A 12500-nucleotide genomic window follows, 5' to 3' on the forward strand; every position below is an offset into this window, starting at 1 on the left:
CTGCAAATACTTTGTCAGTTGACACCAAATTAGGCATAAAAATAGGAAAAATTCAGTTCTTTCCAGTCATCTTGTTTAAAACAATATTGCACCTCTGGGATGGGCACAAAAAAATAAATAATGAAGTCTAATTATATGCAAACTGCATTTACTGTTATATTTATATTTTTTGTATTCTCTAAACTTGGCACTTTGATCTGATATTCTGACCCAACAACAAGAGCAGTCATTATTATCATTTTTTGTTCAAACAGGAACTTCTTTTGCTAAGCATGGAAGTTTTATTTATTTTGCAAACGTTTTAGTGCAGATAGTAAAAAAGGGAAATTACTCTGTAATTAATGCTAGGGGACTTAATTTGCTTTAAACTGATCTTTCTCATCTTAAACATTACATTCTGAAATTATACTCAATACATAAAAAGCTTGTGTGTTTTACTCTCAGTCACAAGTGAGTCTTGAAGGCCTTGCCTCTCTTGTTCTTTTTGTAGTAGCACTTCTTGTGTCTCCAGTCCTTCCGTCCTCATTTCCAATCATCCATGATAACGATTAAAGAAATCTATAAAATAAAACTAAATTTTAAAAAAGAGATAGAGGACGGAACTTTTATAATTTATAGGTAAAAACCACCAGCATAGTATGAAAGAAAGTGGGCAAAGACCGCGATCGCAACTCTCTTTTAAAAGAGCCATCACACAAAAACTGAAATGACTCACAACAGGACGTTGCTGGGTATTCACTACGGACCAAGTATTGTTCTAATGTCAAGTGTATATGCTTTTGTAACCTGACAATTGAGCATGTAATTTTTCACTGTAGCTTGATAAAGCCTTTTGTACACGAAAGTGTGTCTTCACAAGTGACTGAGAACGTTGATGTTTTTGACTTTTTGCATTCATTATCAGTTGTTTCGCTTGTCAGTTTAACGACTTCTCTTTTACGAAGTCCTTTAAGTAATTTCCTGTAACTGTATTTAGAGGGTTTGTTTTTTTTCTTCCAAATTTCACCGACATTTTTACCCTCATTTGCCCAGTTTCCCCCAACCCTCCATTCATCCACATTTCCCACCCCTTCTAACCGATAATACTCAGATGTATTTATAAATACTTTAACAAAATGTCTTCAATCACCGATATGTGTGACGGGACATTAAACAACAAGAGAGGCAAGGCCTTCAAGACTTACTTGTGATAAATTAAGTCCCCTGGCATTAATTACAGAGTAATTTCCCTTCTTTACTATCTGCACCAAAACGTTTGCAAAATAAATAAAAATTCCTTGCTTAGCAAAAGAAGTTCCTGTTTGAACAAAAAATGATAATAATAACTGCTCTTGTTGTTGGGTCAGAATAAGAAGTCAAAGTGCCATGTTTAGAGAATACAAAAAATATAAATATAACAGTAAATGCAGTTTGCATATAATTAGGCTTCTTTTTTTATTTTTTTGTGCCCATCCCAGAGGTGCAATATTGTTTTAAACAAGATGACTGGAAAGAACTGAATTTTTCCTATTTTTATGCCTAATTTGGTGTCAACTGACAAAGTATTTGCAGAGAAAATGTCAATGTTAAAGTTTACCACGGACACACAGACACACACACACACACACACACACACACACACACACACACACACACACACACACACACACACACACACACAGAGAGAGAGAGAGAGAGAGAGAGAGAGACAACCGAACACCGGGTTAAAACATAGACTCACTTTGTTTACACAAGTGAGTCAAAAATTCCCCGTCCTTGGGTATTCACGACATAGTTCGTGTGCCGAACGATGAGGTCCTGCAGCCGAGATCCAACAGGCATGATAACCTCACTGTTGTCATGGTACAGGGAAATAAAGAGGTACGTACATGTTTTCCCCCTCAACAGGACTTTACAAAAGACCACCTTGCAAGGGACAGTCAGAAGAAGGGGCAGACGAGAAAGACAGAGAGGGGAGGGGCACGGGGGGTATGGGGGGTGGGGGGGGGCAATATCCAGGAATGGACAGGGATGAACATGGCCGAATCCCAAAGAACTACGAAGGTATCAGTGTCAGTAGCTGTTGTGTCCATCCATCATAGCATATCTAAAAATAGACATTACATGTTTATCGGATATGCGCGTAACTAGATGCGCGGAGGATATCAACAGTTACTGCAAGTAAAGAGCGAAGAGAAACGGTCACCCACTGATCTGTTGTGATATTCCTGTGTGCGCGAGCCGTGCGTAAGCATACTCCCTAACACACACACACACACACACACACACACACACACACACAACAAACATAAAAGAGGCGTCACTGCGTTGGGACAAATCCATATATGCTACACCACATCTGCCAAGCACATGCCTGACCAGCAGCGTAACCCAACGCGCCTAGTCAGGCCTTGAGAATTTTTTTTTTTTTTTAACAGACAGAGAATGGTGGAGGAGGGTAGTGGCGTTACCTTCTCCCTCGTGCTCCAACGACATCAACAGAGGTCCAGGGATCGGCAAAGGCGTGCACAGAATTCTGACATGTTCACACCGTCAAACCTGCACTGCACTTTACTCTCTTTGTCTCAGCATTTTTTTTTTTTTTTATTCTTAAGGCCTGACTAAGCGCGTTGGGTAACGCTGCTGGTCAGGCATCTGCTGGGCAGATGTGGTGTAGCGTATATGGATTTGTCCCAACGCAGTGACGCCTCCTTGAGCTACTGAAACTGAAACTGAAGCTGTCTCAGCAGTTGTGTGGATCGTACGTCATGCATGTTGATCGGGTTTCGATTCGCCGATCGCGAAAACTCCGCTATCTGTTCTAGTGCGAAATTTCGTTCATGTCCATTTATATCCAGATATTATCTGTAGCGCCTCCGAAAGTACGTTGAAAACGTTAAGGACTGAAGAAAATGTTATTTCTCGAGACATCGTTCGTTTTTTTATTATAGTCTGTCCATCTAAGATGATGATATTAAACTGAAAATAAATAATATTATTATTGTTATTATTTGGATTATTATCATTTCTATCATAATGATGATTGTTATTATTAATTAGTAATAAAGATACCTCTGAAAATCGATGAAAAATTCCCCAGAGCACAAAACAAAGTGTTGGAACCCCGGTTGAAGTGTCCTGTAAATTCCAAGGGATGGTCGCCGGTACAATGGTTTATCCCAGAGACACAGCACGACGCATTTGATGTATAATTATTTACACTAAGCTCCCACCGAGGTCACCGCGCTAACTGAAGACATTGATTCTGAAATCCAGAGGTAAGCTCTCATGACACGCGAAACCGAAATATTAACTTCCCATCATCTAAAGGGCTCCCGAGTTGATGAGCAATGTACTGGATTTTGTGCTGGCCAGAAATTGTCATTTCTGTTGAAGAAATTGCACCATCGATATTTATCAACGTGTAAAGTAGTGCTACTTTTAACGATGTTCATGTTCTGGAAGAAGTATATTATTTACAGATTTATTTATTTGATTGTAATTTGTGGTTGAAACGATTGTGCATAGCTTTAGACGCATTTCATGGGGGAAAATACAAGTGTTCAACTGTGCTATAGACACACACACACTCTCTCTCTCTCTCTCTCTCTCTCTCTCTCTCTCTCCCTCCCTCCCTCCTCTCTCTCTCCCTCCTCTCTCTCTCTCTCCCTCCCTCCTCTCTCTCTCTCTCTCCCTCCCTCCCCTCTCTCTCTCTCTCCCTCCCTCCTCTCTCTCTCTCTCTCCTCCCTTCTCTCTCTCTCTCTCTCTCCCTCCTCTCTCTCTCCCTCCTCTCTCTCTCTCTCTCCCTCCCTCCTCTCTCTCTCTCTCCCTCCCTCCTCTCTCTCTCTCAATCATTATCTCTGTCTCTCTTTCCCCTTTCTTGTATGGTAAGGCAGGCTATGAAGTTGTGTCCCTTGAAGAGGAGTGTCAACTTTGTGGTGATCATGACGAAAAGTGGATCATCTTCTGAGCATGAAGTGTGCCTATGGCGTAAAACACAATCACAGCAACGGACCTTAAGATGTGTCCGGGGTATCTAACTCGTTTTGGCTATCCTGTGGTGTGACGCCACTGGCTTATTGAAATAGTATGCTATAGACACTTTTCAAGAATGCTCGTTTCAAGAATGGGGGGCTGGGGGGGGGGAGATAAGAAAAAGAGATAGAATGTGAGAAGGAATTTTTCTTCTCCATCTCCACCGCTCCACCTTATCATCATCATCATCATCACTTCTTCTTCTTCTTCTCCTCCTCCCTCTCTTCTTCTTCTTCTTCTTCTTCTTCTTCTTCTTCTCTCTCATCCTCCTCTTTTTCTTTCTTCCTGTCTTTCTTTCTTTCTTTCTTTCATTCTTCCTTTCTGTCTTTCTTCTTTTTTCTTTCATTCTTTCTCTCTTTCTTTCTTTTTTTATTTCTTCTTTTTCCTCTTCTCCCCCTTCTCCGTCTTCTCCTCCTCCTCCTCCTCCTCCTCCTCTTTTTCTTCTTCTTCTTCTTCTCCCCCCCTCTTCCCTCTCCTCCTCTTCCTTCTTCTTTTTCTTTCTTTACCTCTTCTCCTACCTCTTTCAACTCCAATTTCATCTTCTTTTTCTTCTTTCTTTCGAGGACTGCAGCTCATAGGGTGAATGACTTTTGGTTGCGGTTTTAGACAGCCGTACTCCGTTCTCTGAGGTTTTCGTCTCAAGGTCTCATGGGAAGAGGAGCAACATGAAGGACGAGAAGACATGGCGGACAAAGGAAGACATTCAAAGCATTGATGTGATTGGTAAATTACAGACTACGTAATCACATCATAGCAAATACACACACGCGCGCATACACACATCATATTGCACACACGTCCAGCACACACACACACACATGCACAACACGCACACACACACGCACGCGCACACACACACACACACACACACACACACACACACACACACACACACACACACACACACACACACACACACACACACACGCACGCACGCACGCATCTACACAACCACACACCACTACAGCCTCCTTCCACACACACACACACACACACACACACACACACACACACCAAATAACATTCCACCCATATTTCACACGTTCACCTGAAAAAAAAAAAATCACAGATAACCGGATCACTCCCTCCCTTTATTTTTCCACAAAACGATTTCCGGGCAATTTTTGGTCAATTTCTGTCCAAAAAGCATGAACAAAATCTTTTTTTTTTTTTTTAATTAAAGAAGAAGAAAGAAAAAAAGAGACCATTGAAAACTTAAGATCGCCTGCAAAACTGAAGCCGTTTGAGGAGTGGCTGAATGTGGAGGGGGTGTAGAAGCCAACTGGGAGGCATCGATTTGCTTTCATTTACACCGGAACCACACTACTAAGAAATTCCTCCGTCCATGCCGTGTGATCACAGGACGGCTGGAGAACCGGACGTTCTCCTATCAGCACAGATAACCGGGCCCGGAAGGAACCGAAAACCAATTACGGGCGCCTGCCTGCCTTTTTTTTTTTTTTTTTTTTTCTGGTAACTTGTGACAGGAACCGGAAGTATGCCTGGGTTGATGGCGCCTTCCGATTGGATTGCGTGCAGAGTGCGTTAACGTGGGCCTTTTGTGAACATTTACTCCGTTATCGCCCCCCCCCCCCCCCCACGCCCCCTCCTCCCCCCCCCCCCCCCCCCCCCCCCCCCCCCCCCCCCTCCTTTTCTTCAATTTTTGTATTTCACTTACTTTTGTGTTTAGAAAAAAAAAAAAAAAAAAAAAGAAAGAAAGAAAATGTATGGATTGTGAAATTTTTAACCGCTCCTTTTTTTTTCTTTTTTTTTTTCTTTTTTTTTTTTTTGAAGAGCCTGTATTCATTGATGTAATCTTCATTGACGTTTACCTTTTTCCATTTCAATAAAATGAGAATTGTGTTTGGTTTTTTTGTTGTTGTTTTTTGTGAGGGGGGGGGGGGGGTTGTTGTTTTTTTTGTTTTTGTTTTTTTTTTGCTTTTTTTTGTTTTGTTTTGTTTTGTTTTTATTCATGGACAGTACGCTCTCGCTGTTTGCGGTAATGCTGTTCATGCATATTATTTTCACCCGACCAGGATGTTGATAATGCTTAATTAACGTTGAAGACGCTCCCGTTGTGATCGTCAATGTTGATTTGTTATCTTCTTCATCTTGAGGAACTCCTCTGGAGCTATATTCCGTCTAAATCTCTGCGTTCCTCCTGTGACACTCGCATTTTTCGCATACCAAACAGGTAAAAGAAACTCCATGGGGAACGCGCTTTCTCTTTCATTGGACCTGTCTTCTGGAACAAACTCCCTTATTCTGTCCGACACGCTCAGTCTTGATCCTCGTTCAAATTGGCCCTCAAAACTCACCTTTTCCACAGTTGTTATTAGTTTTTTCCGCCCTGTGTGCGTCTGTCTGCGATTGTTGGTGGGTGGAGAGAGGAATGGGGCTGTATCAGCATGAATTTGTGTGTGTGTGTGTGTGTGTGTGTGTGTGTGTGTGACCTGTTTATTTTGTGATGCGAAGAGGCAAATGAATGTTGTGAAATGTATCTGCATCAATGTATATATGTGTAATTGTATTTGTAAACGCTCTGGGCTCTCCGGAGATTGGGCGTCCAAATATTCATCATCATTATCATTATTATCAATAAAGAGCAGACAATGGTATTCATCTCGGTGACAATGGAAAGCACGTGCTATATACATGTGGTGGCAATCAGAACGCACAGAAATTACGTCAGCTTACAGAGCATTGCCGAGGTTTGAACCCGGACTTTCAGGATGTGCATTCTGAGCACCAACCACTCGGACATTTCGCAGCTCTTGCTTGTCCTCCTCCTCCTCGCCGCTTCCCCCTGATTATCCTGTAATACATGTACACAGACAGACACACACACACATGTGCACACACACTTATAGTTATTTAGAAATATATAATGAGTGGGTGGTGTTTGAGTTTGCGCGCTCACGCGTGTGTGTGTAATGCATATAGTATCCAAATACATCAGTCTAGAAAAAAAAGAAGATATATGTTCATAGCTAATTACATATTATGAATTTATCTTTTTGGACCTTTAACCTGAAACATTTGAATTTAATGACAACACATAGTTACTGGCATACACAGCAACTAATGAAGCATGACCAAGAGAATTACAAAGGAAAATTATTCTTTCCATAACATCTGTCCCACTAATATTCTACTTCATAAAATGAATGAAGCTGGCGGTAAACAAATGTTTCATTTACAGAAATGAAATTGATTTTTATAGATCATCTCTTCTATTACTCTATACCATTCGAGAGATTTGGGGAAGACGTTCGAACACAGTTACCTGTATTTTCAAACAAAACTCGATGTATCAATCAGGTGAACTCTGAACGATGTACTCTTTCAAAAACAAGGACGGGCATGGGAATGAATAAAACTCGGGAGTTAAACCACATCATATCAATTGGTGAGATATGTGTTAGTATCTTCAACATCAACAACAACAACAGCACACACAAAACAACAACAACAACAACAACAACACCCACACAAAAATAAACCAACAACAACAAACGAAAGCAAAAACACCATTAGCATTTTATTCGAACAAAACATATCATACTGAAAAACACTAAGTGCGGTAACTCTCTCTCTCTCTCTCTCTCTCTCTCTCTCTCTCATTTACAATGTACACTCTTTCTTGTTGCTTTATTCTCCTGGCTTATTCCATTACACAGAAATGTTTTCAATGTTTTGAATCATTGATATTATTATTATATTATCATCATTTATTCTTTTCTTTTCTTTTTTTCTTTTTTTTCTTTTTTTAATTCTATTTTGAACGCTTATAGTTGACTTCATCACGTTTTTGCGCCTCATACATTTTATCATTAGTAGTAGTAGTTTGTTGTTGTTTTTTTTGTTTGGGGGGGGGGGTTTGGTCAAGGCCTGACTACGCGCGTTGGGTTACGCTGCTGGTCAGGCATCAGCGTGGCAGATGTGGTGTAGCGTATATGGATTTGTCCCAACGCAGTGACGCCTCCTTGAGCTACTGAAACTGAATGAAGAGTCTTAGATCGGGACAAGGAAAGGGGTGGCACTTAGGATCCCCCCCAATAAGATCATAGACAATGATGTCACACATCGTAAGGTACAAGCAACCACGCACACACATCCACACGAGCAAGCACCGAGAGAAGGGGGAAAAAAACTTCAAACACACGCTCAGTTTGATTTTCCAGTCAAACTTAGGAGAAAGGGCGAGAGCGGGATTCGAACCCACAACCTCACGGACTCTCTGTATTGGCAGCTGAGCGTCTTAACCATTCTGCCACCTTCCTCACGAAACAAAAAACAACAACTTACATTAGAGCACTACAGATCCCAAATGAAAGCAATTGTATGAACACTCATGACCAAAAGAATTGTCCGTTCATAGAGAAAAGTGCGTGTGTCCCCGACGCACTTACACGTGCGCATACACGTTTGATAAACTTGAAAAACGACGCCTTTTATTCTTATCTTGTTTTTCTGTTCAGTTACGAAATGCCGCTGACCTGAAAGTAAGAGTGCGCTGTGAAGTTACGTGTGTTCAACGCGTGCGCCCCACGAGAGTTCACGTGGCTTTCACAAACCAGGGTCAGGGTCGGGGACCTGGCCACGATAAGGTGTACGGCTGCCCAGCTGGTGTGGTGCAGATAAACCGTTTCGTGACTCACGACACAGACATGCAGATAATTACTCCGTGGACTGAGAACGATTTGACCTCAGTCATCCATTTTAGAACACAGTTAACGAGCTGTCTATTGGAGATAAAGCGACATGTGACCGTTCGTTTTTAAGTCGAACGTTCTCGCTCCTAGGTCAGCCCTATTTTTTAAGCATGCGCAGACACGCTGCTATTCAAAAGGCAGACACGCTGCTATTCAAAAGTTTGGTACGCTGCATTTCTAAAGGCAAGGAGATGCGATCCATTTCGCTTTGACACACACAGCCTGGTGCAGTGACTATACAAGCAGCGGCCTACACGCCAGGGAAACTTGTGTCAACAACAGGACTGTCGACACTGCTGCTAGTCTGAACAAAGTGTAGACGGAATCTCGCATCCACTGTTGTAATTATAAAAAAAATCAAAATGGAACTGTCGAGTTTTAGTTTCGTGTTGTTAATACTGTTCCTCACGATCTCCGGTTCAGAAATGTTGTCTCTTCCGCAACCGGAGACAGAGACATCTCGGCACAACTTTCGACTCACGCGTTCCTCCAGAGAAGACTTGGTCAAAGAACTGTCAAAACGGATCCAAGAGTCTCAAATCCAGACGGACAGACCCTACAAGTTCCCCATGACCTGGCAGCAGGACAAAGGCATGTACCCCAGTGACGTCAAGCTGAACCTGGCTGGGGAGGCCCAACTTACCTTGCTCAGAGACTCCATCTCTGTCTTCGACAACAACATGTTCGCCACCACCTGGATCACCATCTGCCTGCTGGAGACACACCTGTACGGCAGAGGCCCCAGGCCCTCGGACTCCCAGCTGACCCTGGCTCTTGAGGCTGTGGGGCAGTACCACGACAAGAACCTGGGGTACAACAACTCCGTCATGAACTTCTGGCCCCAGGTGTACAACCAGACCACGGGGATGTGGGAGAGCACGCCCAACAACCTGCTGAAGGCCTTCCACGTCTTTGACGTCGTGCCCGTCAAGGCGCTGGAGGAGGTCCTCAAAGTGCTGGGCATGGGCGACGCAGAGCACTTCTTGGAGGAGATTCTCTCCATGAGGTCCACCTTCGAACGAGCCTTCCACATCCCGCCAGACTTTGACGACACGTTCGTCAACCTGGGACTGGGCGCTCTCCTGAAGGACCTGGGCCAGGAGTTCCCGGGGGCTCTGGACCTGTGGGCCTCCCAGAACTCCAACCTGACCTCGGCCCTGGACACCCTCAAGCGCTACGCCTACAGGCCGTTCTCACAGGACCAGAACGTCAACACCATCGACACCAGGACATACTACTACATCCGCCACTTCCTGCAGGAAGCCCAGGCACGGAAGGAGGACATCGCCCTGGTGCCCACTTGGGTGCAGAACCTGGACGAGGCTCGGAAGAACTACTACCGGGGCGTGGCCATGCCCTTCCAGATGAACAACGTGGACGTCACTGTGTCTGCCAACGCCATCTACGGTCTGACGGCCTCCGTCCTCAGCGGTTCCCTGCAAGCCTCGGTGCTGACCGACCCGGCCATCCAGCAGGTGTACGTCAACACGTCGGCCATGGTGGCCTCCCAGATCAACCACGGGCTGTACGAGCGGCCAGACATTGAGCTGACCTACTACCCCTCCGTGTTGGAGTTCTACTGGTTCGTGGCCAGGACCCTGTCCCGCATGGAGTCCGCCGCGCTGTCAGCCCCTCTCCCCCCAGCCATGCAGGAGGTGCACCAGCTTCTGAAGCCTGCCCTGGAGGGCAGCATGAGCAGTGACGTGGTGGGGAAGGCACGCCGTCTGACGCAGGACATGCTCTACTTCGACGACTTCCTGGGAGACGGTGACGTTGACCGGCACAACAAGACGGTGGTCCGTGGGGAGGACCGCCTCTTCACAACGTCCATGGCGGTCAACGCGCTGCTGTCCACGTGGACCCTGTTTGACGGCGCCAGCAACACCCTCCGCTGGAAGGACAACACGCCCACAGAGGTGCTCTCCACCGTGGAGCAGTCGGTGAGGTTCCTGGACGCCTACATCCTGAAGGACACGTACAAACCCTGGAACGCCTTCTTCTCCGGGTCTGTGAAGGGCTCCTCCACGTCGCCGTTCAGCTACCCGGCCAACCGCCTGGAGTACCTCAACGGAACGGCCATCCAAGACCACCAGCACTTCCCTGAGGGTGGGCCCTTCACCCTCGGGATGCAGGGAGTCCTTCCAGAGCCCCAGTACCAGGACCTCGTCCGCCAGAAGCCCTTCGGCGAAAGCACCCCGACCCACTTCACCTCCTTCAATCATCCCGGGGATTACTTCCCCTTTTGGACCTCTTCTGCCTACACGCACGCCACGGCCATGTTGGCTCTGTCTCGTTTCGATAACATTGTCTCTGTGCTTTGATCCGAGGGTCGGTGTGAGGGTGGGGTGGGTGGGTGGGTGTGCAGGATAGGATGATACGATCTGATCCAGATAACTTCCAGTTATAGTGCCATTAGGTAACCTTGGGACATATATTTTAACGGCTTTTTTTTTTATCATAGTTGAAGCGACGTCAGTGACCCATTTTGTGTGGGGTTTTGGACCTGTTTCGAGGATTAGTATGCTCATTTTCAGACAGGCTCTGTCGCTACACTAATCTGCGGTCATTCTTGCCAAGCGCACAAAGTCGTCTGCATTGAACGTTTTCGTTGAGTGTATGCCAATCAGACAGCATCACCTTATGCTCTCTGGACATGTGGCGCAAGGTGGCAAGAATGGTTAGGACGCTCATCTGCCAATGGCGAGTCCGTGAGGGTCTGGGTTCGATTCCCGCTCTCGTCCTGTCTCCCAAGTATGACTTGAAAATCTTCTTCTTCTTCTGCGTTCGTGGGCTGCAACTCCCACGTTCACTCGTATGTACACGAGTGGGCTTTTACGTGTATGACCGTTTTTACCCCGCCATGTAGGCAGCCATACTCCGCTTTCGGTGGTGTGCATGCTGGGTATTTACTTGTTTCCATAACCCACCGAACGCTGACATGGATTACAAGATCTTTAACGTGCGTATTTGATCTTTTGTTTGCGTGCACACACGAAGGGGGTTCAGGCACTAAGCAGGTCTGCACATATGTTGACCTGGGAGATCGGAAAAATCTCCACCTTTTTACCCACCAGGCGCCGTCACCGAGATTCGAACCCGGGACCCTCAGATTGAAAGTCCAACGCTTTAACCACTCGGCTATTGCGCCCGTCGACTTGAAAATCAAACTGAGCGACCAGTCATTCGGATAAGACGATAATTTTTTTTTTAATGTTCCGTATGCAGCACGCATTCGGAGCACCAAGAAAAGAAACCCATGGCAACAAGAGTTTTATCCTCTGGCAAAATTATGTAGAAGAAATCCACTCTGCTGTGTACACAATATGTGTACATGCATTCCAGGCCTGACTAAGTGCGTTGTATTATACTGATGGTCAGGCATCTGCCCAGCAGATGTGGTGTAGCGTATATTGATTTGCCCGAACGCAGTGACTCCTCCTTGAGTAACGGAAACTGACACTGTGGGGAAACTGTCCATCAGAAAAAAAAACACGCAAAAATTATGTTCTGATGTGTGTCCGATTATATAACTGATGTGTCAGATTATATAACTGATGTGTGTCAGATTACATAATATAACTGATGTGTGTCAGATTATATAACTGATGTGTGCCAGATTATATAACTGATGTGTGTCAGATTATATAACTGATGTGTGTCAGATTACATAATATAACTGATGTGTGTCAGATTATATAACTGATGTGTGCCAGATTATATAACTGATGTGTGTCAGATTATATAACTGATGTGTGTCAGATTATATAACTG

At 44.8% G+C, this 12500-nt stretch overlaps 2 protein-coding genes across 2 annotated transcripts in view; both read left to right on the forward strand.

Annotated features, from left to right (window-relative positions):
• LOC143295137 (uncharacterized) overlaps window positions 1-12500 on the forward strand; it is a 167630-nt gene that overhangs the window by 16627 nt on the left and 138503 nt on the right. The gene's annotated exons all lie outside the window — the stretch shown is intronic.
• Window positions 8985-11050, forward strand: LOC143294648 (uncharacterized). Its single transcript, XM_076606025.1, has one exon. The coding sequence runs from the start codon at window positions 9092-9094 to the stop codon at window positions 11048-11050; it is 1959 nt and encodes a 652-aa protein (XP_076462140.1). The 5' UTR covers window positions 8985-9091.

Source organism: Babylonia areolata, chromosome 20 (genome assembly GCF_041734735.1).
Source record: "Babylonia areolata isolate BAREFJ2019XMU chromosome 20, ASM4173473v1, whole genome shotgun sequence".
NCBI lineage: Eukaryota > Metazoa > Mollusca > Gastropoda > Neogastropoda > Buccinidae > Babylonia > Babylonia areolata.

What these genes read in the sequence shown, in the direction of transcription:
- LOC143294648 (XM_076606025.1), top strand. Translation starts at nt 9,092, where the DNA reads ATGGAACTGTCGAGTTTTAGTTTCGTGTTGTTAATACTGTTCCTCACG.